At 40.5% G+C, this 27,889-nt stretch overlaps 1 protein-coding gene across 4 annotated transcripts; it reads left to right on the forward strand.

The window, feature by feature from the left end:
* The first annotated feature begins 38 nt into the window (after positions 1 to 38).
* Positions 39 to 27,075, forward strand: NFE2L2 (NFE2 like bZIP transcription factor 2). 4 transcript variants are annotated; one of them, XM_050711728.1, is made up of 6 exons: positions 103 to 262; positions 20,334 to 20,457; positions 21,571 to 21,840; positions 21,992 to 22,087; positions 22,685 to 22,864; positions 24,518 to 27,075. In XM_050711728.1, the coding sequence occupies exons 3-6, from the start codon at positions 21,574 to 21,576 to the stop codon at positions 25,724 to 25,726; spliced, it is 1,752 nt and encodes a 583-aa protein (XP_050567685.1). In that variant the 5' UTR covers positions 103 to 262; positions 20,334 to 20,457; positions 21,571 to 21,573; the 3' UTR covers positions 25,727 to 27,075. The 4 variants fall into 4 exon arrangements, with proteins under 4 accessions (XP_035422915.1, XP_050567685.1, XP_035422941.1 ...); XM_035567022.1 differs by lacking the exon at positions 20,334 to 20,457 and having other exon boundaries at positions 39 to 262; XM_035567048.1 differs by lacking the exons at positions 103 to 262; positions 20,334 to 20,457 and adding an exon at positions 380 to 504.
* The last annotated feature ends 814 nt before the right edge of the window (positions 27,076 to 27,889 follow it).

A 27,889-nucleotide genomic window follows, 5' to 3' on the forward strand; every position in this document is an offset into this window, starting at 1 on the left:
GCCGCCGCTGAGTGGCCGGGCCGCGGCAGGGCGGAGCGGGGGGTGGCCCCCGGCTCGGCTCGGCCCGGCCCGGCCCGGCTCTGTCCTACCCTGCCCGGCCCGGGCCGCCCCCGTCCCCGAAGGGCGCCGCAGCGATCGGGCGGGCGGTGCCGGCCGAGCCGCGATCGCACCGCACCGGCTTCCTTCTCCTCCTTCTCCCCGTGCCCGCGCCGCCGCCGCTTCCCCCCGCGCGATGGAGATCGAGCGGCCGCCTGCCGCCCAGGTGAGGCGGGAGCGGGGCCGCGCCGGGGACCGGGGGGTAGCGGGGGGGGCCGGGGCGGGGCGGTCACGCGGGCGGCGGAGCACATGGCACCGCCCCGCCCCGGGCCGCGCTGAGTCACGGCGGGGGCGGGACCGCGGAGCTTACAGCCCCCCCCCCCCCCGAGGTCTGTCCGTCCGTCCGTCTGTCCGTCCGACCTGCGTGGGCGGCCCCGACCGACCGCCCGTTCCCCCCCGGGATGCCCGGTAAGGAGCCCGTGAAGCGGCACGGCCGGGGGGCAGCGGTTGGAGCCGAGGGGCTGCCCTCGTGTGTGTGACCCCACGCGTGCCCGGTGCCTTCTCAGGGCGCTTTGGGGTCGGAAAGGAGCTGTGAGATCGTCTGGTCCAACCGGGGACAGCACCCAGGGCACCGTGGCTTGCACCCCGGCCTGCACCCTGGGCAGCGCCGTGTGGCATGCTGGAGGCAGATGGAGCTAAGAGGTCAGCTTGTGTGACCCCTGGTCTTCTTCTCGGGCTTGGGGTCAGGCAGCGGACCCCATCAGCAAGTGTCTGGTCGAACGATGGGTGCTAGCAACTGTAGCTTGAGTGGTCTTCTGCTTTAGTACTGCAAACCTGGAACTCGAGAGCCCTGAGGTTCCTTCTGCGCATATCTGTACAGTAGGTGCCACACAGTGCTTTATAACACCTAATGTGCTTCCAGCATACTGTCTGCCCTGCTTTTAGGATAATGCGAGTAGCTCCTACATGTGGCATCTCCTTAACAGTGTCATGTGAACTCCATGCAGCTCACTGAATACCACTGCCTGCCCTCGGCCACGGCAGTTCCACCTGCCAGCAGGTTTCTCTAACCCCAGCTGATACAGTCAGGGCCTCCACCTTCCCTCAGTGGCTTCTGGGAATATATAACAGCAAAAGTCAAACTCATGGGCTGGGTTCCCCATGAATTTCTTCTTGCCCATACCATCCAGCCACAGAAAGTTTGTTCTCACTTCTGAGAAAATCTTGATGCTGCTGATTGCCATGTACCTGCTTTTGTATCACCTTGCCCCATCTACCAGGACTTCTCTGCCAGCACACCTAGACTTTGTCACTCATTTGCCTGGTTTATCAAACTATTTATAGAGCCACCTGTTACAATTTTCCTCCCTGAGCTCAACAGCTGGTGGCTTCTCCTCTCAAATCCATTCTGAAAAAGCAGTGTAATTTTTGGGTGGTAAATGGATTAACTTCTTTTAGATATAATTTAAAATGTGTTTGTTAAATGGGGAATTCAAATATATTTTCTCATAAATTGTTCCCTTAGAATGAAAGACAGGGAACACCGTGTTTAGTCCTTCAGATGTGGCGAGCCGTTGACTGGGAGGGGTGTGTACTACTACAAACACCGTGCAGGCCCTTCGTCTTTCGTGTGCCTGGCAGCAGTTGTCATAGCAGTGAAGGTGAACGTGGAGGCCTGGGACTGCTCTAGCTCCATAACCAGAATGTAATATCACTGCTTTTTGCTACATGCCTCAGCGGGAGTTACCACAACTGTTGCCTGCAATACCCTTGGGGGAGAATACTCCTTTGTTGTAGTGCTTTTCCTGTAAATAGGGCACATCTCTGTGTGCTGAGGTGAAATGGGACGTTGCCTGGTACACACTAGTAATGCAAAACACCTAAGAAAAAACACACAGGAATGTGTGTCAAGATGTTTCAAACCAAGTTTGCAAAACCATTATGTTCTCATAGTAGTAGTTTCCCTCTTCAGTAAACCTGAAGTTACCAAAATTGCTATGCCTGCTGCTTTCAACCTTGTAAGACAGAGCAACAAGCTCATCAGTTATCATTCAGTCCTGAGCCTTGTGAGAAGAACAGAGCAAAAAGAACTTACTTTCCAACACAAAGAATGAAGCTATGAGCTGCATTTACACTGAAGTAACACCAAATGTATGACATAACCAAGTAAGCAAGTAATTGAGTATATATATTTAAGGTTTTTCTACCTACAGAACTGCCCGAAGAGTCTCTAGTGCAATTAGTGATCTCTTCAGTCTAGAGGGCTTTAAGCAGGTATTACACACACATTTTTATGATGTGCTACATTAAGCTGTCAAGTGAATGGGTTTATTTTTGACTCCCTAATGGCCTATTGTTTCCACATGACACAGATTATGCAGGCAATGACAAACAAGTGTGTTGCTCAGGCCTGGCAACAAGCCTTTGATTTTTTTTGTTGTTTCTTGATAACAAAGTTGAATAGAAGCATCTGTTGATAGATGAAGATATCTGTAGAAATATCTAACTATCCATCTATGTTTGTAGACACATTCCAGTATGGAAAAATACCTCAATTTTTTATTGTTATCTCTGAAGGAACTGAAGGCATGGGGGCTGTTTAGTCTGGAGAAAAGGAGGCTGAGAGGAGACCTCATTGCTCTCTACTGAAAGGAGGTTGTGATTGTGAGGAGGGTGTTGGCCTCTTTTCACAGGTGACAAGTGATAGGATGTGAGGCAAAGGCCTCGAGTTACACCAGGGGAGGTTTAGATTGGATATCAGCAAATTCACGGAAAGGGTGGTTAGGCATTGGAGTGGGCTGCCAAGGGAGGTGCTGGGAGTCACCACCCTGGAGGTATTTAAGAGATAGGTGGATGTAGTGCTTAGGGACATGGTTTAGTGGTGGACTTGTTGGGTGGATGGTGGGAGTTAATGGTTTTAAAGGTCTTTTCCAACATAAATGATTCTGTGATTCTTAAAATTACAGAGAAGTGTGGCTGAGAAGGTAGATGAGAGTATCACGAGTTCTGTCCTAACTATGAATGCATTTATTCAGACACTCTCAGTTCTTATGTGCTTAACCATGGTGTGATGCTGCACCAAAAAAGGTTTCTGCAAAACCCACAAAACAATGTCTTTCAGTTAAACTAGTGGTAGATGTAATGCAATGTAGTATGTTTAGCTGAAATGAATATAGAATAATAGGAGATGACCATGGCAATTCTTTCAGGAGAAGAACTGATTGGGTATTTTTTGTTTCTGTAATAAACGTCCATCATATGGACGCTCTTCTGCATGCTCTCTGAAATGAGCTAAGAATTTACAGTTATATTGGAAATTGGTGGTAGCACAAGGAGTTAGCTGCATCGGAAAATGAGCCATGAAGAAGCTTGTGGTTAGAACCCAAAGTTGGAGAAGACTTTGGCTTTGGAAGTTTGCTTGAAAAATATGTGGAAGAGACCAAACTGGAACGAAAAAGAACATTCAGTATAAGCAGAGAGCAGCTGGATGATTTCGTGTGCTTTAAAGAACTTTAGATGTTTTTATAGGACTGTGTGGGTGGTTAGGAAGGTTTGTGTACGTTTCTCACCAGCATTTATGGGCAAGAATAAATTTTGTCTCTCTGTCCATAATTTTTTTTAATTGAGAAAACAAAGATGGTACAACATTTATCCTAAGTAAGAATCCAGTAGGCTATATATACTACTGAAAGCCAAAGATATTGTGAAAATCATGTTAGATTATTATGGGTGGTGTTGCCCTTGAATACCGTTTTGGTTTCTCCTAGTTTTTTTCCTCAAGCTCTGTATCTTAAATTTGCAAAGCAAAATACTGCCTGGTTTATAGGCAGTGCTACTTCTATGGTCCCGACTAAAATTAGTGTAGCAATAGCGCATTGAATGTACTTTGTTAAAGAAGTCTCTGATACCTTTGTGGAATATGCTGGGGTTTGTGAGATGATGAGGAACACTAGTCCAACTTGAGGAGTTGGACTTGATGATCCTTGTGGGTCCCTTCCAACTCGGGATATTCTATTCTAGAAGTGGAAGGAGCTAAATGAAATGCTTCTTAATTCGATTTCTCATTCAAAGCAATTTGTATTCTTGGTTAATATCATTTCTTCCTACATATAGTAGTCAAATTTTGTTAGATTTGGTCCCTCAAAGTAAACAACCCCCAAAACAGCAAATCCTGCCACAATTTGTCATTGAAAAATATTTGCAGTGCATTGATTTTTTTTTTTTGGAGGAGGGTGAAAGAAGTTGACTGCAGGTCCAGAAAAGGGTGAGCTTACACAGGGGAGAAGGAAATCTTGTAGAAAATTCAGAAGAGAAGAGTAGATGATACCGCGTGCGTTTCTAACACTAGATGTATCCTTCATTGAAAAGGAGGAGTTTGTTCGGTTTTTGTATCTAGAACATTGGTTCTTTCCCTTTTTCTTTGAAATTAATAAAGATAAGCTCTAAGGTGACTAAACCATTCACTAAAATTAGGCCAATTTGTGAAAGTGTGATGTCTTTACAGTAATTGTGCTGGCTGAGGTTAGTGCAGAACAAGTCTAGGCAGTAACCTGTTGGCATGGATTAAATATTAATCCCCTGCTGCTGTGGTTGAATTCCAGCCAGCAAAAAGCCCTCCAGAGTCTCCAGGTTAATCACCTAGTTAAAGTTTGTTTTGGCCTCCACCTCGTTCCAACCCTAAGTAACCTGTTATTCTAATACAACACATTCCTAGAGAACTTAACTGAACTGACTTCAAACTGCTTTTTCTGCTACAGGGTATTATATCCAAGTTGGACTTCGTGCTATGGAATTCAACTTACGGTGAAGGGAAAATACAACACATTGGTCAGCTTAGTTGTTTTTTTGCAATAATCTAGTTTAACTGGTTTTGGAAACAATTCATCTGCTACTTGCGCAAGTCTTTTTCCATAAACCAATGAGAAGTCTGGTGGGAGTAGTTGGAAGTCATGACTTTAATGCTGTGTTATCCAGAGATGACTGATATACAGTGGTAAACTGAAATCCTGTTCAGGGTTGCTCAACAATAATAGCTTTATGGCATATTTGTTGATGAAGGTAAACAATTAAAGCATCCAATAAGAAATGAAGCCAGCAAAATTATCTGTAGTGTATAAAACTGTTAAAACATGAAAGGCTTATTTGAAAGAGACATGGGCAATTGCAATTCAAGTAAAGACAGTCGTTGTTTACTTTTTTCTTTCCTACCCAGTACCTGCTTTCTGTACAGGAAAAGCAGTAGTAGTACTCGCTAACTAATGGGATAGTGTGCAAGCTTTTCTACGGTGTGAGAACAGTGCTGGTACTCCGTGTAGCACAGTACTCAGGCAAGCACAGGGGTAGTTCTGTCCCTGGATTTCTTTGCTGTGGAGGTTTTTCGATACAAATTTTAAGATTTTTCTGTACTGCTTTTAGAAAAAGAAAAAAAAAATTTCCCAGCAGAGTATGCCATTTTAATATTCATTTAGTTTTACCATGATATACATAGCCCGTCAGCGCTTGCTTCAAATAGAAGCAAAGTCTCTCAGAATCAAAATTGGCACCATATATTTAAATATTAATTTGGATAACCAAGAAATGTATAACAACGTCAAGTAAGGAGAAAAATGTTTCATGTATCTGACTTCTTCAGAGAAGAGGGTTTGTCTTCATGTTATGAAGCATGTTCTGTTTTCTGTCTTCAGCCCTTTTGAATTCTTGGTAAAATATTTGGTCGGTTTTCTGTAACAGATACTGACTTTTGCATGGAAGTGTTGTGTTTATACATGAGCTTTGTGTTCGGCTGCTAATTTCTACTTTAATATTCAGTTTAAAAGAGTTAAAATATTTCAGTATGTTGACCATAGAAATGTTGGAAAACTTATAGGAGCTAATAAGAGTATTAAGAGTGCTTAAAGTTAAGTTAGCGTTGTTTTACCAGCAGAGTATAACTGCTTCTCCGTGGTGTATTGGTAATCCCCAGCGCAAATACGGATTGGCAAGACGGTATTTGAGAAAAATAGTGGGTACAATTTATATACTACAGATCTGTTTGAAGTCTTTCATTAACTTAGTTTAGATTTGTGATTTTGGCCTGATTAGCTGCAGTTTTTATACTGGGAAGAAGGAACATAAAATAATGTTTATTTTTAGTAAAGTAATTGGAAAAGCAGTGTAAGCGACTGTTAATGTCTTAAATCTTTCCAGCTAAACTAAATCACTTCAATAATTATGTCTTTGTTGTTGATGCTATTACGGTAGTGAGGGAGTTGAGACCACCCAACTTTGCACTTGTTTTGCAGAGTGTTCAGACTTTTAGTCCCACTTCTGCAGTATTATTATGAGCACTGAAATTAAAAAAGAGGAGTAGGGAAAAACTTCTCTTAAGTTTGGTGTTTTAGCAACAAGTTGTGTAGGATCAGTTTGAAATGATCGCTTTCAAACCTTTTAAGGAAGTATCTTCTGTATGGCCATGAAACGTAAAGATAAATTTTTCTCCCTTGGCCTCACCTCTGTCTTGCAGTTTCAAAGTTTTATTGCTGTTTGCTGTATTAGTATTACATGCTGTCTCTTGTAAGTATGAAAAAACCCACTCGTGGAGATGGCTTGCAAAACAAAGTTTGCATACTTGAGAAATTGACTCAGAAGGAGCTTGGTTGATAGCCTGCCTTTGAGAAGTTTGTTTTGTGATTAAGGGTGTGCCTGTTTGCTGTGTTTGAAATTAATTCCCATTAAATACTGAAGCAGCTACTTTTCTACGACTGAGTTACATGAAAAGTTGCCATGACTTCGATTTGCTTCCTGCTCAGGTCATCACCGTGTGAAGCCATAAAGAGCTATGATAAAAAGATCCCTAGGAGGGTTGCTTGTTTGAACCCTTGGGGTAAAATTAGTATCTCCCTACTTACTGCTATAATTAGAGTGGAGCAATTCCTGTACTGCTTTGGCTGTTTGAAGATCTCTGCCGCGAATTCACAGGCAGCATGTGGCTGATGTGGGTCTGCTGGTCCCACGTAAAATGGTGGCCTTTGCTCCACAGCTGGTATTTGCTTCTGCTTCACCCGGGCACTCGGCCATTTCTTCTTTCTGTCTTCAGGAATTGTGTCCTTGAGTTGTGCCCTGTTGGGTAAGAAGGGTGAATTCTGTCCTAAAACAGGGTATTTCCAGTTAGATCGTGTGCAGTTGTATGACCAGACACAAGTTCCCCAGTCAGTTGGGTAATAAAGTGAGGGGCAAAAGTGGGTGGTGGGGTTGGGCAGGCAGCTTTGCAGGCTGATGCAGCTCAGCTGGGTAACAGATTTCCAGGAGCTTCATCAACAGAAGGAGAACATGGGAACCTTAGCAGTAGAGGCCATGGTGTCAAGGTGAGTGCACCCCACCCTAGCTTCTTACACTAATACTCGTCTTCACCAGTATCACAGAAGTAGTGACAGATACATCCCAGTGCAGATAATGCAGCCATTAAGTGTACTGTAGGTCCTGGTGCTGTCGTCTGTGATTTATTTAATGCGAGATGCATGGACACGTTTGCTTAAAGCTGTTTTATAATGCTGAGTTTTATTGGTACATTATTTTTTTCTGCTGTAGGTGGGCCTCGAGCAGGTCTGTGTGTCAGCTGTGGAATTTCTGGGAGATTGCTCTGCTGATACTTTTTAAAACAAAACAAAAAACTTGAAACTTCTGAAACAAGTATGATTTAAGATACTTAAGGATAAGGATGTTTAGGTGTCTCGTACCTTTGTATGCCAAAGCACAGTAACTTCTGATGCTATACTTTGTAATTTGTTTTGGCTATTTGAACTAGAATATAATACAGGATTATTGGGTTAATTCTTCAGCTAGTATAAGTTGTTGTGACTCTGGACTTCTGTGGCTCTGTGGAGTGTTTTCCGGCTTGATTTGTGATCCTTTGCAATCTGCCACTTTAAGAATATAGTCTGCACAAATTCCACTTGGGAATTCTTGCTCATCTGATAATCAGTGTGAACATCTCTAGATATCTCTCATCATCTCTGTTTCTTTTTGCTGGTAAACTGAAGAATGGAATCTAATTAAATAATGAAGCTGTTAAGGGAGATACAAGAAATCACTGAAGTACTTTAAATTATTCTGAAAAATGGTGTGCTGCTAGGATTAGAGCCATAGAATTATTTTAAATTCAAAATGAAGCTTGGGATGAGAGTTTTTGATAAATTGTGTGTGTATGTGGCAGAGATGATGAACAAGGTCTTGCAAAATGCAAGTAGTAATGACAGAATTAACACTTAATATCTGACTTTGTGAGTAATGATTTACCCTAACAAGATAACAGTCTCTCATTGTCTGAATTAATTCTGGTGTAGAAAAATTGTAGTCTTTTTTTTTTTTTTTTTTTTTTTTTACTGGCAGTTTGCTGCAATCTGGTTTTCCCAGTACTTACTGAGGCATAAGGAAGTGAAGTGTTTTGGTCAAAGACTGAAAACTGTTTGAGATCCAAACCTGACACTTTCTTTGAATTCCATGTTTTCGTTTGTTTCAAGTGATCTGCATTTTTTCCTTTTTGCCTAAAAAATGGATTTCAATTATATCTGGAAAGCAATTAAATCTTCTGTAATTTCTACCAGAAAAAGTCACCTGTAGACGCTGATTTTAGAAACAGGCTGCTAAATAAACTTATTTTGTTTAACTGGGGGACTTGGCATAAAAACTCCGGTTTGGCGGCAGATATACGGGACAGTTACTTATTTTCTATTTGACACACCAGCCAGTTGCTGCCCTTCAGCTGCTGATAGATACGCCTGCAGTGTGCAGGGATGTTTCACCCTGCCTTTAGAGATTAAACACTCTCTTCAGAGGCAGCAAGGTAAGTCTGTTTCTTCTCAACCCCTTCTGCCATCAAAATGGGATCGTTGTTAAGGATTTCCTTTTCATTTTATTATGCTGGTTAGAGTAACTTTTACAATAAAAAACATGTCTTGCTCAAATGGCCTTAGTGTAGTTTACCTCCAAAGACCAGCTGCAGAAGTTGGCATGCAGAAACTTAGAGACAAAAATGGGTAAGATACCTCCTTGAACCCCCAGCTGTAAGGAAGAAGGTCCCTCTTCTACAAAGCCAGGAAAACAGAAGGAACACATGGAATGAATTAAGAACTTTGAACATTGTCTCTGAGGTTGGTCTGCTGTTGGGACAGCTCTGCCTTGACTCACCACCATCTCTTTCTGTGCCGAACTGGGAATACTGTGATGGCAGAGTAGAGGAACAGAGAGCAGAGAAAAGGTATCTTCAGCTCATGTTACAGGAGATGTGAAAGAATTCACAAGGGCATTTGATCTAAACTTCAGTAATTTTTTTTGTGATGATGCAGGTGGAGGGGAAAGGACGCATATAGTTTGGATGCTTAAGCCAAGGATATGAAAATAGTTTGTTTTCAACTATTTGCTTTTGTTACAGGATAAGAGATTTACTATGCTACTTCATTGGATACAGAATAATTGAAAGTGTAGTACTTTTTTGAAGGAAAAAGGAAGTTTAGCACTCTCCCTAATTCTCTTGGCAACCTGTCTTCTTTATCAGAGTTCAACATTCTCCTTTCAGAAGCTGCAATGGAATGCCTTATCAGGCTGCAGCTTGTGGGCATGGGAGATAAAACTTTGCAGCTCTAGAAAATATCTAAAATGCTCTGTGTTGCCCTGCAAACTGTTTGTATAGAGCAGCCAACCAGCACGTGCTTAAGGTTTTAACTAAGTTAACGTTTATTATGTAAATATTTTGCTTTATAAATGTCCAAAAGATCAGTTCTTCTTTTTTTTTTTTTTTTTTCAGATAACAAACCCAGTTATCAACTAAAAATAAATGTTTAACAGGTAACACTGAGTGGCTTTGAATTTAAAAGTTCTTGATTTTCTGTAATATTCTTGCAAGCTGAATAGCTATCTCCTCTGCCCTTCATCCTCCCAAATATTTAATGTTTGTTAATCAGGAGCATGTTTGCTTATAGGTGGTAGAGGTGTATCCATATGTTTATTATTCAAGACAAACAGTCTTGTTTTGGTCATCGTAGCTGCTGGTAGAGGGTATGAGGCAAAATGTGTCAGGGATTGGCACCCACCTTGGTTTCTCAGGTACATCTGTCTATTTGATTGGAAGGCTGAAGGAGGCAGCCCTGTTAAAGCTTGTTGTATGGGCTGTGAGCCAGTGAGATGTTGGTCTGGGTGGAAGGATAGAATTATCGATGGCTGTTTTTTAGGGGGGGTAGTGGTTGTTCTTTGAGTGCATGAAGAATTATTGTGTTAATAGTATTTGGTAAGAGTGTTAAAACCGTTTACTTTTTCTGGTTCATGTCCTGGAAGATGAATTAGCTCTTTTTGCTTTCAGAGTTTATAATGTGAGGACTACACAGGAATTTAAAAAGTGAGGGGTGGATTGCACAGCACAGATAGCTTTACTTTCTTATACGGTGTTGTTCAGTTCCTCAGTGTTTACCTTTTTTAAGCAAAAGCCATCTTTGCGTTCAAAAATGATAAATCGTCACACGGACATGTGGCATGGTGGCCCTTCTTGGCCTTTCTTGTTTTAGTTGTTTAACTGTGTAAGACCTTCAGGTTGAAAGAGTTTTCTGAAACCTTCATAGGGATTAATGATTTTTCGAGGATTGCTTTTTGTTGAGAGAGAGATGAATGACAGTGCTTAAGAAAACGAGCAAATAAAACATATCCTTGCCTCATTCTGTGGGAAAACAGTTCCCGTCATGTATCTCTGTGGCTGAAGGAGGGGGGAAAGCTGTACTAACTCCTTTCATGGAAATTTAATCATGATTTCTATGATGTCTTGTAAATTTGGAGAATGCATTTTTGGTCATCAGCACACAGTTGAGCTATATTGTTATTTACTGAAACTTTAGTGTGTCATTAATGAAGGTTGTGCATGGTGTCAAATACACCATTTAAACATGAATTACTTCGTTGGAAAGGTAAAGTGTTACCACAGAAAAGCTTGCCATGCTGGGCTCCCTTTCTCAAATCTGTCACGATCCTGTTGTTCCCAGTGGTGAGCAGTTGCATAGCAATGTATTTTGGCCTTTTCTGTGTTTTTGTTCCCTCACAGAAACTAAACTGCCTTTTCAAGTATATTTGAAGTTGAACACCCAAAAAAGTGAGTTCAGTGAGCTGAACTTTTCCCTCCATCATATGCTTAAAGGTAATCAGAAATACGCGGTTGCCATGTTGGGCCCTATTTATTTCTCTACGCACCGTATGCACTGACACTAAATTCCCAGCATTCACTATCAGCACAAATGATGGATGTGAAGAGTGCACATCAGTTGCAAGGCTCTGACCCACAAAGGTGTTTTATACCCGTGTCCCACAGAGTTCAGTGGGAGGCAGGCATTGAAGCACTGCCAGATGTGGGGTGCCGTGTATGGAGCGCGGTGCAGCTCAACGCCTCTGCAGCAGAGTAACCATGTGGGTGCTGAGCATTACTGTCTGCTATGCACGGGCACGCTGGGCATTACCGTGTGCCGATCGACACGTTTTCTGGAACTGCATGTTAAATATAAAAAGGAAGAAGCAACAAGACAAGGGCAATGTAGAGCTTTGAACTGGGAAGGCAATACAGAGAGTGGGTCTGGTCAGACTTGGGTGCCATTGGGGAGTACTGTTGTACAAGTCATCTGAGATCACAGAGAACATCTTGGTAATTTCCAAAGCAGTGAATTGACTTGGGAGTTACCAGTCTCGATAGAACAGCACAAGTTCTCGCTTTGTGTCCAGGCTACTCCTGCAGGCTGCTCTGAGGATGAGGGTGACAGACGAGTCCTGCCTCAGAAATAGGGGACTGGGATCCTGTTAGTTGTGGCAGGTTTCTTTCTGTCCATTTAATGTTTTTGTTGCTTAGTCCTTAGAAGTGTACAGTGCCTCATTAATGTTCTCTTAATGGAGTATTTTTAATGTAGAACAATCTCTGATTTTTTGTTTACCTTTGAATTATTTTTATTCTTAGGCGCTCATGTTCTTAAGACATGACTTCTAGGTTGATGAGCTGTTTGTGTGGTGAGTTCTCTGAGTTTGAAGGCATCCTTGCTCTTTCCTTGTCGGCTGGGTTGGGAAGCATGGAGGAGTTTTTGTGATGCAGCCCTACGGGGTCGATGTCTGAAGGAGGGATGGTGGATGTGTACTGGCATTGCAGTTAGTGAACCTCCTTTTCTAACCCATGCAGATATTCCAGTCGCTTGCCATTGTAGTTTGGCCCATAAACAACGACAAAGTTGCTTGTGAGATTACTGGAGGGAAACTTGGTGAGACAAGCTTCTTGTTACACTAGAGCTTACAGTTTCCATATCCAGGCTGTTGTGTAGCTGTAAAAACACATCTGGTGCCTGTCCCCATAATTTGCCCAGCCATCAGCAAAATGACAGCTAAGTGTGGGCCTAACAGTAAGATTGCATTGGAGTGAAAACTTACAGCTCAAGAAAGAGTGTAAGTAATCCTTGAGAATATTTTGACCCATAACAGATACTGTGTTCTCGTGTTTGGCTTGAAACACACTTTTCCAAAAAATGTAATTCTAGTGAAAGCAAAATAGTGACTAATAGTTTATAACCTGAGGTTAATACAACCTTATAAATGTTATTTACAGTTTAATTAGGTTCTTTTCTCCGTTTGTGTCCATGTTTTCTTTCTTCCTGATTAGTTTCATTGGACATAAGAGCATGTTATAATTTGACTGGGTCGGGTTTCCCAGATGACTGAGCCATTATTGTAAGCAAATCCTCTCCTAGATAAACTAATGAGTAGCCTGTGGCAGTGTCCGCTCACAGTATATGCCTGGCTGGGAACAGCAGGATAGCTTGAAGACAATCGTTTAACAGGTAATTGTTTTCCAAGTACTGTAGGTTCCATATACAAAATGAATCGGGACACAAAGGCTTCTCTGTTACTATGGTTGAAAGATCAGCAGTACTTTCAGATGCTGTTTATTTTTTACATTATTTGTTACTTTTATATTTGTTTGCCTGTTAAGGATATTTTTGCTGTATAAATGAGAAAATCCAACAATTGCCATTTTTTTACGATAAAGTTTTTAACTTGGGAGGAAAAAAGCAAAGCTAATAGGACCAGCTTTTCCTGAAATGAAAAAGACTTCTGGCTGGCTGCTATTTGAATGTCTTTCAAAATGGGGTTACGTGGTGCAGTACATGGTGATTAGACAGCAGCTAGAAATTAAGCCACAACAGAATCACTCATTTTACTTGCTGGGGCAGCAGAGCAGAGTTTTGTTGATGGATCAAGCATGTAAAAACAAATACACAGCCTAACCCACTCTTTTATAAAACAATCCCATTTTTTTTCCCAGCCTCATTATGCAACTTGTGCAATGGATTGTAACTTGTATACATACTTCATGTGCTTATTGACTTAATCATTTTGTAATGCTGCTGGTGAAAGAGTAAAGAAATTGCAAGTAAATGGCTCTGTTAAGTTGAAAGGGGTTCGCAATTTGAGTAGGGGGGCAACAACACTGGTATGCCAGCCAAATACACTGCAGAAAAGTGAAATTTAGATTAACACAGTGTAATTATGATCTGAAGGGGAAGAGGGAAGAATGGAAGCCATCTGGCTGAAACAGCAGAGCAAAGAGGACATGTCAGATTCATTGCTTTAGACACTGATGTTCCAGAAAGCAGGCTGGGACTCCAAGAGATTTAGGATGAAGTTTGAAGAATCTGGATGACACCCATAACCATTTTTGGCTTTTGCTTAGTACCCAGGGTAGTACTTATAAATATGGGCACGGTTAGATCTAGTAAGAAAAGTTCATTGTCATTAGCTTACAACATTAGACCTCACTCTGCCTTTTCCTTTAGGCTAGGCCAGAAATAGGGGGATAGAATGAATGCATGACAGATTTGGCCATGAATACTAGAGAATAACTGTAAAAAATCAGATATTATACAAACAAAATAAGTAGTGATATCAGAGTAAGACTCTGCATGCTGCAAGCCATAGAAATGAGTGTGCTTGGATTATCTTTTTTCCTGAAATTCTTAAGATTTTGAGGAATGATCAGTAGTGGGATAATTCAGCCCCTGGAAACCACATCCTCTATATTAAACTCAATTAATGTAAAGCTACTTTCTAAAAATTGATTAGATAACTTAAAAAAACACAGATGCTTCTGGAGCATGCGAGAGAGTACCAAAGTCTCCAGCAAGGAGATCTGTAGCACTGAGGAAGAATTCCCTCAGCTGTTGTACCAGAAATGGCCTCCTCAGGGCAGACCAGGCATGGGGCGGCAAAGGATGTGTGTATGTGTTTGTGATCATGGAGACAGATGGGCTGGAGAGGAGGATGCCACCACTCCTCCTGCTGCTTGGCTCTGGGCTGTGAAGGGGTGCCGGCGGCCTTCTGTGCATGTTCAATGTTTTAAGGAGGGGCATGGAGGTGGGAGTGGATGGATTTTGCAGAAGAGAAAGCTATTGTTGAAGTAAACTGCTGTTTATGTCCCTTCTCTTTCTCTTTGCTGTCTTTGTGATGTTATTTTCGTCACTTGTGGGCTTTCTCTACTGCTTGCATTAGGAGTTTGCTGCTTTTGGGGTTAGAATGAAGGTAGGCCTGGCCTATGCATTAATGACCATAAACATCCTAAAACAGCTATTCTTTATGGCAGTTGCATTCTTGCTTGTTTTACGTTCTTCAGGCTTAAAGAAAGCTAGCTGTATTTTCACAACTGTTGGAGAATATATGAGGTATGTCTTGTTCCTGGCAGTTTGGAAAGCTTGCTTGCCATAGCATGTATCATATGGGAAAGCCATCACGTTTACAGCTGTACGCAAAACCAGGTCTTACAATCATTGCCTGTGTTGATACCATTCCTGGAAGAAGGCACTTCAGGTGAAATATATAAATCATCCACTTTTCAGAGGAGTTATTTCTGGAGCAAGGGTTGGGAGGGTGGCAGGGCCCGGGGTGGTGCAGGGGCAGTGGCCAAGTATCGCTTGTGGAGGCAGATTGTCCTGCCTGCCTGTCTGAACCTCTCCTGGTCCATGTCAGAAGAATCCCAAGACAACGCTCTCTGAAGCTTTCTTAAGAATGCTGGGCAATCTAGCAGAGTAGTTTTTCAAGTGATTTAATTTATAAGAGTATATTCTGATGATTTGGCGTTGTTTAGGAGAGCTTGCTCGAGTACAGTGGGAGCTACAGTCTGAAATACGAGATGTATGTTAGGAGAAGACAGAGGCTAAACACTTCTAGCTAATGAAATACCAGAACTTCTTGTGTTCCTGGCCTGGCAGAAAGCACTCTAGAGCTTTCTTCGGTAAGAAAATGAAATTTGTGTACAAACATTTACGTTTCAGTGACTGAGCTTATTTCATATGTCTCTGTTGGGGCAGAAGAATGTTGCAAGAAACATGGCCAGCATTTTTCAATGGGCTTGCTTATATAGACGTGGAATGGAAATTCTCTTACAGCATTTGTTCCTTAAAGCTGTCGCTTTCCAATCCTTTTAGAGTAGGTTTTTTTTTTTTTCAGGTAAGCCAGCCTTCTGGAGCATAGATCTTGGTCAGCGAACTCTTTTTAAGGCAGCCAAAGATCAATTAGGGCTAGGAAGACAAATGGGCATCAAGAAGCTGAAGCAGGCGATGCCTGAGATGTATTGGTTTAGTGTTAGGCATACTAGTAGTGCTAGTGGCACAGGTATGAAGGACAGAAGAAGGACCGCCCCTACCCAAGCATGCAGTTTGCCCCTACGCTGCCTGGAAAAAGGTCTTGGTGAAGAATGTGGGACAGCAGGCAGTTCCACAGGGTGGTCAGGGACTTGACCTTGTGGATTCACGAATCACAGGTTGCTGTCATGTGGCATTCTTTGGCAGCTGTCTGTCCTGTCACGTTTCCAAATCCTAAATCTAGACATCTAAAATTGATATTGTCCCTCTGCCCTCCAGCATAAATAGCTTCTGCCATTCTTTTCCCCATTTTTAAGTGCTGTTTTTGCATGTCTCAAATTAACTTCTATTCTTCATATTTCCAGTTGTAAGGCATTGAAAATTTTGGGTTACTTGTTAAAAACTCGTTGTTTGTAAAAACTGAAAGTGTTGGGATAACTTTATCTGTTTTCTGTGCTTTCTCTGAGTCATGGGGCTTGTGTGTCCATTTTTTTTTTTCTGTAATTGACTTGCAATTAACTAAGTAGTTTACCTCAGTGAAGAATTGCCAGACTGGAAGATCTGGAATACAGAAAAAAAAATTGGTAATTATAGTGATTTTGGAGATCATATGAAAACATCAAATGATTTATAAATCATCCTTAAAACCTACTTCAGCAAAATCAGTTCCTCTTGAGGATAGTGAAAGGAAGATGTTCAGCCATTGCTCCCACTGCTTTTTTGAGTGGTAAGAATGCTTCCAGCTCTGTCTCTTGGACTTGCATTGTTACCTAATCCCCTCCCTTTCATTCTTGTCTTGAAGTATTTCTGGACTTTGATCTTTACTTCCTAAACGGTGTTTTGAATACAGCAAAAATTTAACATGCTTTTTGTTTGTTCCTTTCCCTTTCTGGAAAGCAAATGGAAAATGGGTGATATGTTGCCAAGCTCTTTTTGTGAATAAGCTGTAGGAGTGTTTTCTTGCTCCTTCTGGGATCTTCTTCTGAGCTCCCTGCTGGATGCAATATCCATCAATTCTATTGCTCTTTCTATTTATTCATGCTGATAAGTGAGTTTTTCTCTTAAAGTTAGGTGCTAATGGATCATGGGAAAGAAAAAACGTCTTTGTCTGGTGAGAGCTGTTGCTAACGTTGTCCCAGTTTATCTTGCAAAAGGCATGACTTCAAAATGTAAATGTGCCAAACCCATGGATGTGCCCTGTATTAAGGGGATAGTGAACAGTTTGAAAGCTCTGTCAGAGATAGCAGATTTTCTCTACTGACACTTGGGCCGCTGGATGTTTCCGCTTTGCTGACTACCTGTAAGTGGCTTATAGTCCAAACAAAAATGAAACCAGCCAGATAAACCAAACAGGCATGAAATGGAAAGATTAGCATTTTGTTTTAAACCACAGAAGTAAGTCTAAGAAAAAAACACAAAATAACATAGGGTCCCTTTCTTTTGTTTACCCTACTGCAAGTATGTTTTCTTAGGAGCAATAAGAGTTAATTGTCAAACTTTACAATGTAGTCAGAGATTTTCTCATAAAATGTATAACAGACTCTGCCCAGATGGCAAATGCTGATATGTAAATCTAAAACATGAAAATTTCCATTGGGGGCCAGATGGTGGCTTAATGTGAATTGTTTAACATTTATGTTTATCTTATTAAAACTGCCTTTATAAGTCCAAACTAAGCTATCAATGTGGTGGGAAGAGCATATCACTAAATGAACAAAAAAGCAAACCACGAGTACGAGGCACCTCTCGTGTGGATCACGGGAAAGCAAAGTGTGTCCTCCTCTGCTGAGAGGCGGTCTTCTTCCATTTACAAAATTGTGAAGAAAACACTAGAAATAAAATCACTGCTCGTCTGCACAGGAAAAATATTAAGAACAAGTTATTCTCCCAGAAGTTAGGAGTATTGGGCAGCAGAATTTGTATTAAATGCCCTAATTTATTTCCTGTCAGAACCCTGGGGCTCGGGGGGAAGGAGCCGAGCTGTGGTGCAGGGGGAAGCAGTGCAGCCGAACCCCCCTCCTCGTGCTGGGGAGGGCTGGCTGTTCCCGGGCCTCCTTTGGCTCCTGCCAAAACAACCACTTCCTCTGATGCAATTCAAGAAATTACACAACGGAGGAAAGAACAAACGGGCACTTGTGGACTAAGTCACATGAGGGGCTGCTGGCGCCTTTACAGTAAATACGTGGGATATTCAGGGAAGTGGTGAGTGGGGCTTCACAGTACAGTAGCCAGCTGCTGTTCAGGTAAAACCTCCACAGAATTCCTCGTGCACACACTTGAGCTGGGCTACAAACCTCTGCTGGGGTTTCCCGCCCTGCGAATCTTCTTGAGCCTAGCACCTCGTGTCGAGTCATCCAAAAATCAGAGGGTAGCTGTTGCACAGGCAAGAACTAAAACACCTCTTACTGGCTTTAGTTAAACGCTAAATAGAATAATGGGCATCAAATACACGGTCACTTCTGTGACTTTTCACGGTGAAAGGCTACAAATGCTTCAGTGATAACTTAAAACAAGGTGCCTGCATAATGTGGATACATCTGTGTGTGTGTGAGTTCTCAACAAGGCTGAGAAATAACTGGAAGTGGAAGGCTGTGGGAGGCCGAAGGAACAAAATTGCAAAATATTTTCTTCAGACTGCAATTTCTTTTTTAGTTCTTTGCCATCACCTCATGCTGGGGGTGGTGAGTCACTCATCAGTGAATCACTGGTCAATGTTGACTCCATTAACTTTGACCTGGGGCTTTGGCGTAGCGCCCAGAATTTTTTCTTTTCTTGAAAAGGGCTAAAATCATTGGCTGAAATTATAGATGAGTGTTAGATGGCAGGTTTTATTTATATAACATGCTGTTTGATGATTTTAAATATTAGCTTTCTGAGCAGTAGAACACTTCCTCCATGCAACCCATTCATGTGAAGAGTAATTACTTGCACTGTTGTTAGAATTTAAGGCTAATATTGCTGTGTCTGTGTAGAACTTTCCAAGCTGGAAACAGCAGGACTTGTTCCCAATTATAAGGTGATCATTAAAAACAAACAAACCTTTTTGGTCTAAGTGCCACAAGAAGAAATACATTTATTTTAAAAATAAAAAATAAAAAAAACTTCTGACAGGCATCTTTCTACAGGGCACAGGCATGGTGCTGCTTAGCAAAGCTCTGAGATTTGCCAGAGGTTTGATACTGAGCTTTATACGGGGCCTTGAAGAGCAGCGATAGAAGTTGGTCAGTGCTGTGACATTCCTCAGGCAACAGCCCTGGGTGTCCTGAAGAGACACAAGCGTGCTTGCTTCCTTCCCTTGATTCCAGGACAATGCTGAGTGCGGTGCTGCAGCTTTCCAGGGGCGGCGTACAGCCACACCATTTTGCTTGTCCAGCTGCTGTCTGCGGAGTGCTCTCATTCCCCAGACAAGGCAGCCCCCAGAGCTCCTTATTTTGCTAATGAATGCATCCAGTAGCATGGCTGAAGGATCTAGGAGCTGTGCCTTAAGGTTTTGCATTAAGGCAACATGTTTTTCTTCTTAAGGAAAACATGCTATGCCTTCTGTACATCTTTTTTGATCACTTGTGTGTTTTGTGATTTAAACTGAAACTGCACAGCAGTTCTGCTATTTTTGTGCGGTAGTCTGTTGCAACTCGGAGAAAAACAGCTCCTTTAATTCACAACCTCATGCATTATACACACACACACACACAAATCTTTTGAGTCACATTCATAATGGTGCCTTGTAAATGAATAATTCAGAAGTGAGCCCTAAAATCCAGATCCTGCAGTTTTATCCAGAACATATTGCAAATGCTCTGAGCCTAGGAAACAGTTTTGAATCTGCTGCAGAAGGAGACAGTGAGCAGCTGGTAAACTACTGGTCCTTAATGAAGCTGTACCATACTGCAGCATCTCCAATTACTGCAGAACTTAATTAGTTCATTTTACCCTGCCAATCTGGAGAGACCAAACATTGTCTTGGGCAGCCACTGCAATTATTTCAGCTTCTTCATGGCTGGCCATTAAGTTTGGTCTCTCCCAGCAAGGTATATTAAATATGTCTTAGATTTGAGAATTGCATTGTGTTTCGTAGATATTCTACATAACTGCCTGATTTTAAAGTAATTTTTTAATAACTGATGGAATAATTCATGTGACGTGTACGTACGAGTGTTAATGGTACAGAATTTGTAACGAAGAGAACGCTGTCTTGGTTGGTTCAAATGTGCACCTGCACTGAAGCTTTTTGTTGTAACTGTTGTATGGAAGCAGTCATTTCGGATGGCAGCATGGCGTGAGACTTAGGTCAGTTGGCTTCTCTACTTGAAAATACTCTTGAGAGTAGAGAATGTTTTAGTTTGATACGGTGGCAAAATTAAATCTTTTGTTGGTATAGAACCGTTAACAGGGTCAGTAAAGTTCTGTTCAAACGAAATGTGCAAGGAGGGTGTTGGTCCCTCTTCTCCGATGACAAGTGATGGGATGTGAGGAATTGGCCTCAAGTGTCACGAGTGGAGGTGTAGATTGGACTTTAGGAAGAATTTCTTCACGGAGAGGGTGGCCAAGTGTTGGAATGGGCTGGGCTGCTGTCACGGTTTTGGCTGGAATCGAGGTAATTTTCTTCATAGCTGTTGTGTTTTGGATTTTTAATGAAAGTCGCAGTGATAACAGCGATGTTTTTCGTTGTTGCAGAGCAGTGCTTACACAGAGCCGAGGACTTTCCTGCTTCTCGTAGAAGGGAAGTGGAGGAGTCCACTGGAGGTGTTTAAAAGACGTGGTCGTGGCACTAAGGGACATGGTTTAGTGATGGGACTAGGTAGGTCAGGTTCATGGTTGGACTTGATGATCATGAGGGTCTTTTCCAACCTAGATGATTCTGTATTATTTGTAGTGTACTAACCCGGTAAGAATGCCTAAGGTAAAACATTTTTTTGTGCGTTGCTGCTAAAGGGTAATTTTAAGAATAACAAAATATGCCAAAAAAATCAATGTCGCAGGTACCAGCTAGATTTTCTTGTCATTTACCCAACTGACAAATGTGGCTACCAAGTATTAAAATTTTCTATCAGCTAACATCCTGATTGATGATTTCTGAGTGTTCTTTTTACCTTGCAGAAGAAAATAGTCCAAATGTCAGTCCTTAAAAATACTGAGCTCTTAAACAGTTCAAAAAAAAAAGACAGAGCCCAATTGATTAATAAAATTTGACACCGAGTTTATACTCAGCTCCAAACCAACCACACTTAGAATGTCAATTTAGAGAAAGCTTTAAACTACAAATTTTTAGTAATAATGTTATTAATAGTGTTTAGTTTTAGTGTGATATTATGTCAAGCAGTGAGTTTGAAACCAGGTTATTCTCCAACTTTGTAGCCCTGTTCTGTTGATCTTTGAGATTAATACTTAATACCAGCATCAAACATAAATATTTTAAAATGTGTTTTGCAGTATGGTGGTTATAGCTACTTCAGACAGCCCCCTATAATGTTTTTAATCAGTTTTTACAATTTCATGAGATGGTGCTGAAAAAAAATTACACGGGCAAGCTTTTTAATTTCTATTTTTTTTGTCTTTTTTAACTTTGTTAATGTGACATAATTCATTCTATAGTTTCGTGTTTCCTATAAGATAATGTATTAAAGAAGAATGTATTTATCCTCTGGCTAGTTCCTGTATCACTTTACCAGTTGTAACAAATTGCTTAGTTTCCGTGAGCCTGTGTGGGGGCCACCGCAACCAAACCATCATCAGTGCACACACTTAAGGTCGCATAGAGACATCTTTTATTTGGATAATTTTGTAGGATTAAGAGAATAAATCTCGGATACATGAGTCTACATGTTTAATACAGAATTTAAAAGCTTTCTTATTGTTCTAAACGAGTTCTTCTGGGGAGGAGGCTTGCTTCAAAAAAGCATTTCTATTACAGGACATGAACTTGATTGACATCCTTTGGAGGCAAGATATAGACCTTGGGGCAAGGCGTGAAGTTTTTGATTTTAGTCAACGACAGAAGGAGTATGAACTCGAGAAACAGAAGAAACTTGAAAAGGAAAGAGAAGAGCAGCTCCAGAAGGAGCAAGAGAAAGCCTTGCTGGCTCAGCTGGAGTTAGACGAGGAGACAGGTGAATTTGTTCCAGTTCAGCCAGCTCAGCGCATTCAGCCAGAAAACACTGAGCCACCAATCACTTTTTCACAGGTAAACTCTGTGTTTGTGAGTGTGTTTCAATCTCTTTCCATCCACAGGAAGACGTAATGGTTACCTAAAATGAATTTGCATTTGTTGGTGTAATGGAAGATTCTTCAGTTATTCAAAGTTAGTGACATTTTTTCATAACTTTCCTATTTAGAGCACGCATACTTCAAAACCAGAAGCAGAGGCCTTGTCCTTTGATGACTGCATGCAGCTCTTGGCAGAAGCATTCCCATTTATAGATGACAATGAGGTAAATGCTCAGTACAGCGGTTTTGTGGGTGGTCTTCCAGGGGATCAGTCTCACATTTTGTCTTCACTGTAATATTAATTTGTGATATTTGTTTTGTCCCCAAGCCAACTCCCAACTAGAATAAAGCAGTGCAGTAGGCTTAAACTAGGGCTGTGTCAGGCATGGGTAGCATGGTGCTCTTGTGCTCATTGAGTCCTACCGCCAGGATTCAGTGTATAGCACCAGCTGATGGCAGTCACGCCAGTTACTGCAAATAACAATAGAAGTTTTGCAGTTTGTTGCAGCGAGTTCAGCTTAGTTCAGAGCTTAGTTCAGCGCTCTGAAGTTAGTGTATTTGGGTTGCTTTATTTTGATGTACTGACCCAGACTATTTGATGTGTAAAGATAAGTCCTTCAATGGTCAGTTTGTACTTTTTTCCTGTTTCTGTCTTTAATATGAAAATTCCTTTCACAGGAATACTTTTATACTATACCATTATTTACAATAAATGCTTTTGTTAAGAAACACCTGTCTGTTCTGCAGAAATGGTAGAACAGCAAAACCAGATTTTTGTTTTGGGAAATTCTAAATGTGTGTGTGTTTGTTCAATGCTCTAGGCTTCTTCAGCTGCGTTTCAGTCAATGGTTCCTGCTCAGATTGATACTGACCCAGAGTTTATTTCCTCTAATCAAACTCAGTCACCTGAATCACCTGGTATAGTTCCACTTACTGATGCGGAGAATATGCAAAACATAGAGCAAGTCTGGGAAGAATTATTGTCCCTTCCAGAGTTACAGGTAAAGGTTTAGTATGATAAGCATCTGAAAAAAATAGCAGGGTATTCCAATAGAGTATGGTATGTCAGATAATACAGTATAATAGCATCTTAAGCAGTGGTGATTATGGCTAACTTGTTGCACCCTATACTTGTAGGATGTCTGTAACTGAATATGAGCTTTAATTTTAAAAAATAAAATGAAGAATTTATAGGGGGAAGGAAATAGTTTTTCATCAGAAGGCCTTAATAAAACACCATATATCTTCCCAGTCAGAACTTCCCCATGTTTGACAAATCCTTGTTTGCATCTATATGCAACCTGTTATAGCACAATCATAATTGAAATTTCAGCTGCCTAAAAAGGAACATTTCTGAATTATAGAACGTGAATTGTTTCTGCATTACTGTAGATGTATTTTTTTCCTCAGTGTTTAAGTAGATTGAGTGCAAAAGTAACCATAAATGATTTACACAACCTTTATCTAAGGAAAAGTTTTTGTGAAGATAATAGAACATATAGTTAGATATATAATTATACCCAACTCTTAACACATGTAAGCAATAGCTATATATAATGCTAAATATAAATAAGCTATATGATATAAAAACTGTATATAATGTACATGAACTAAATATTTCGGAGGAACAATAGACAGCTAAAAAATCACTGACATATTATTAAATTGTGCATTACAGAGGGCGTCTAGTCTGATTTTTTTTCAGTATTTTCTATTTCTGTTTTACTTAGATTTGACTATAAAATTGAGCAAATTTATTTTCATGTATATTATTGTAGAATATTACCATGCTTTGGCTTGATGTTGCCCTATGTCATGCTGTTATCATGAGGTGAATGCTTGGTGGAATGCCTGTGAACCCAAATCATATTGCCCAATCATAGTTGCCCAATTCTTTGGGGACAGCAGGCGCACTCACTTCAGCTTCAGTTAAGAAACTGCCACGCTGTTGGAAAGAACATTGGTCTTGTAGCCAGTGAAAGCCTATCAATATAACAGCCTTAGACACTCGCATAGATGTTAGCCAGCTTAACTAAGAGTATGTGGGTGAGTTAATGTTTGTTAGGTTTCATGCTTTTTTAACTTCATGGAGAATGACATTTCTCTGCACTGAACAGCTGCTTCATTCTAAATCCTAAAAGAATCTTGTCTTTCAGGAAAAAGGGATCATCACATAAAATTAAGTTAAAGATTGCTAAAAATACTTTGCTATGAATGCTGAGTAAGTCTCATTCAATTATTTTACATTTGCTTTACTGAGGCCATTATTAGCAGTGGTGCTTGTGAGAAGTTCAGACCTGACAGACCCACAATCCCTACTAGCATCTTGCCATGACAGGAGGGCTCTGTGCAGTTTCCATATAGCAGAGTGTGTTGGGATGGATATCTTGTTAGGAATTTGAGAGGTTCTGATGTTTTATTCTAAATAGTGTTGTCCAGAATAAGTTGATTCATACTCTGCTTAGGTATCTATTCTTCCTAGATTATCTCCCCACAGTACAAATACGTTCTAGTCATCTAGGTTACAGCAGTGTTACAGTACCCCGTGTGCATGTCGATGGCTAAAATATTTAATGGTTGTGGATTTTATGAAAAGATTTTATCATCAATTGGTGATGTGTTGCTCAATTCCTCTCTTAATATTTCCCATGTAGTGTCTTAACATTGAAAATGATAACCTGGCTGAGGTAAGCACAGTCACAAGCCCTGAAACCAAGCCAACAGAGATGCACAACGGCTATAATTACTACAACTCATTACCCATCATGAGAAAAGATGTTAACTGTGGTCCAGATTTCCTGGAGACTGTTGAGAGCCCTTTTTCCAGCATTTTGCAACCAGAAGACAGCAGCCAGCTGACGGTGAACTCTTTAAATAACACATCCACCTCAAGCCCTGATTTTTGTGAGGATTTCTATAGCACCTTTATTTATTCAAAGGGAGACAGTGACATAGCAACAACAAACACTATCAGTCAATCGCTTGCAGAAATTTTAAGTGAACCTATTGATCTTTCTGATTTCTCACTGTGGAGAGCTTTTAATGATGAACACTCAGGAACTGTACCAGAATGCAACGATTCTGACTCTGGTATTTCACTGAATGCAAATTCTAGTGTAGCATCACCTGAACACTCTGTTGAATCATCCGCCTGTGGAGATAAGACTTTCAGTTGTAGTGATTCTGAAATGGAAGATGTGGATAGTTCTCCTGGAAGTGTGCCGCAGAACAATGCTAGTGTGTACCCACTGCAATTCCACGATCAAATATTTTCTTCCGTGGAGCCAAGCACTCAACCACCTAGCTTGCAATGTACAAACACACCAAAGAAAGACCCTCCTGCTGGTCCAGGCCACCCTAAAGCTCCGTTCACAAAAGATAAGCCTTCAGGCCGCCTTGAAGCTCATCTCACAAGAGATGAGCAAAGAGCAAAAGCTCTGCAGATCCCTTTTCCTGTAGAAAAAATCATCAATCTCCCTGTTGATGACTTCAATGAAATGATGTCTAAGGAGCAGTTCAGTGAAGCCCAGCTTGCTCTTATTCGGGATATACGCAGGAGAGGCAAGAATAAGGTGGCTGCTCAAAATTGCCGTAAAAGAAAACTGGAAAATATAGTGGAACTGGAGCAAGATTTGAGTAACCTAAAAGATGAGAGAGAGAAACTGCTTAAAGAAAAAGGAGAGAATGACAAAAGCCTTCGTCAAATGAAAAAGCAGCTAACCACCTTATACCTTGAGGTTTTCAGCATGCTACGTGATGAAGATGGAAAATCTTACTCTCCTAGTGAATATTCACTGCAGCAAACTAGAGATGGCAATGTCTTTCTTGTTCCTAAAAGCAAGAAGTCAGAGACTAAACTTTGAAGGGCAGCACAGCTGGCTAGTGTTCTCTGAGTTACTATTTTTGTATCATTATCCTGATAGCTTTTCCTGTGAGGTGGAATGCAGAATTAGGTAATATTTTTCAAGTAATTTCTATGCAATGATGATTCTAAAATTAATAATTAAGTTTAAGGAAGATGCAAGTTTAATAGTGTAATGCAGATGTATGTATGCAAAATTTGTAATCTCACTTTTTTAACAGGCATTTCCTCCTTTTAGCACCACTTTGAGTAGTTCCATATATGTGTAAATATTTAAAGATACCATATTTATATACTGTTTCTATCTCTTGTTATAGATTTGATATATATATATATATATAAAATGATTTTAGCCTCTAAATATAATTTCTTGCAAGACGAACAGTATGGCTTCTGACACTTTTAAAAAAAAATAAATATGCAATAGTGTTTCCCCTTTTTCTTATGCATTTATATTTTGCTTTATATTTAATATGATTTTAATTTAGTATAAAAGTTGATACTTAGTGTTTGATTTTGGTTTGTCTTACCAGTTCATTAAACTTTTTTCCACTCTACTTTGTATGCATTTATTTCCCTAAAGTAGATTATTTGCTGATTCAGATATTCTCACTTGTTTTCCAAGGATAAGTCTTCTTGCAGCAAATATGCTTAATAACCAGAGATGTATCACACAACATTGTCGTTGTTGTTAGTGCTTCATCATAATTTTAACTCCTGTTTGGAAGGACTGTGAAATTTAAGTTTCAAGTGTATGCTAAGTTTACATAACTTGTTTTGCTCTTTGAACACTACTTAAAAGCTCATGATGAGATCTTTCCTCCAAAGGCATTAGAATCTGTGAAATAAACCTTGTCAGCATTATGCATTTTTCCAACTAAAAAATTCTGTATGCTTTTCAGTAATTTTTCTAGAAATACATTATGCATATCTGATCAGCAAGCATTGTTTGTCACTGCTAGTACATTTGGGGTCATGGAAAGAGACATACTAACTCTGAGGCAACTGCACTATTTGGAACCTGTTCTCAATTAATTGAAAAAATGTTGTGGAGGTTGAAATTGAAATAAGATTAAAAATTGGTCAAATAAATATCATTGATTCATTTACCCTTCAAATGGACTCACTGTAGTTGATCATTGTGGAATTTTTTTTAATACAGAAAATGCATAATTTTTAATTTAAAATACACATTGATCTGAACATTAAAAATGTATCTTTATGTTTTCTGTGAAATGTCTAAAAGGAAATGTTTTTTCTGCCACAGGTGCTCTGTATCATCTTAAGTATATTTTATATCTTAAATATTATGCATAATTTCATTCAATAAACACCCAAGATGTTCTGCAAGTCTTGATTGACCTATTGTACATTTTCTTAAAATGAAGATAATCATCCTTTTTTTTTTCAAGTTAAAGAGCTTTTTGAAATCAGCCAGCCTTGTTTTTCATTTTAACTTAATCTGTAACTTCAAATGCGCAACTTCAAATGCACTTGAAAGGGCTGAAGTTTTCAAAGAAGAGGAAGGATGGGGGCTAGTACAGAAAGCTATAGTTTCGATGAGTATTATTGTATCACGGGATGCTATGGAAGTTCTCCTTTTTTCTACTTTTCTCTGCTGGTTTTGTACAACTCTATCCAGTGACTCAAAGCCCTCTTGCCCAAATATTATTAACTAGTTTGGAACCAAATGTGTAGTTACCAGTTTTGTTTTTCCCTTTATGCACTGAATTTCACATGGTATTTTATTGTCTAGTTGGTCACAATAATATCAGTGTAACTCTTCATAATCAGCTTTTATTTTTATTACAAATAATTTTGTATTTATACTTAGTCACCTGGTCATTTACCTTCCTGTTCTCATTTACAGATTCTGCATAAGAGGCCTTTCTGCTACACATGGTCTCTATTGTGCTTCATCTGCAGTGCAACTTTTAGCTAACCAGAGAAGAGCCAGGAGTAGGAAAGCAGATCAGTTACAACAGCTTTACCAATAAGGTAGTTACATGATGGCAAGAACCATGATCCTGTTGACTGTGTCCTCTTTAAAAGACAATGTAATGGCATAGTGCCAGTACCAGGAGACAGTCCTCTTCACTTCGGTATGCAGCTGTCAGAGGCTCCAGCCCTGCCTGTCCTTAAAGATCCAGAGCACAGGTAACAG

The sequence above is a fragment of the Cygnus atratus genome, chromosome 6, assembly GCF_013377495.2.
Source record: "Cygnus atratus isolate AKBS03 ecotype Queensland, Australia chromosome 6, CAtr_DNAZoo_HiC_assembly, whole genome shotgun sequence".
NCBI lineage: Eukaryota > Metazoa > Chordata > Aves > Anseriformes > Anatidae > Cygnus > Cygnus atratus.

Bases quoted from the DNA above. Each gene is read 5' to 3' on its own strand.
- NFE2L2 (XM_035567022.1), top strand. From the start codon at position 233: ATGGAGATCGAGCGGCCGCCTGCCGCCCAG. The intron at 21,841-21,991 runs GTAAACTCTGTG...TTTCCTATTTAG, and splicing joins CACCAATCACTTTTTCACAG to AGCACGCATACTTCAAAACC. The intron at 22,088-22,684 runs GTAAATGCTCAG...TCAATGCTCTAG, and splicing joins CATTTATAGATGACAATGAG to GCTTCTTCAGCTGCGTTTCA.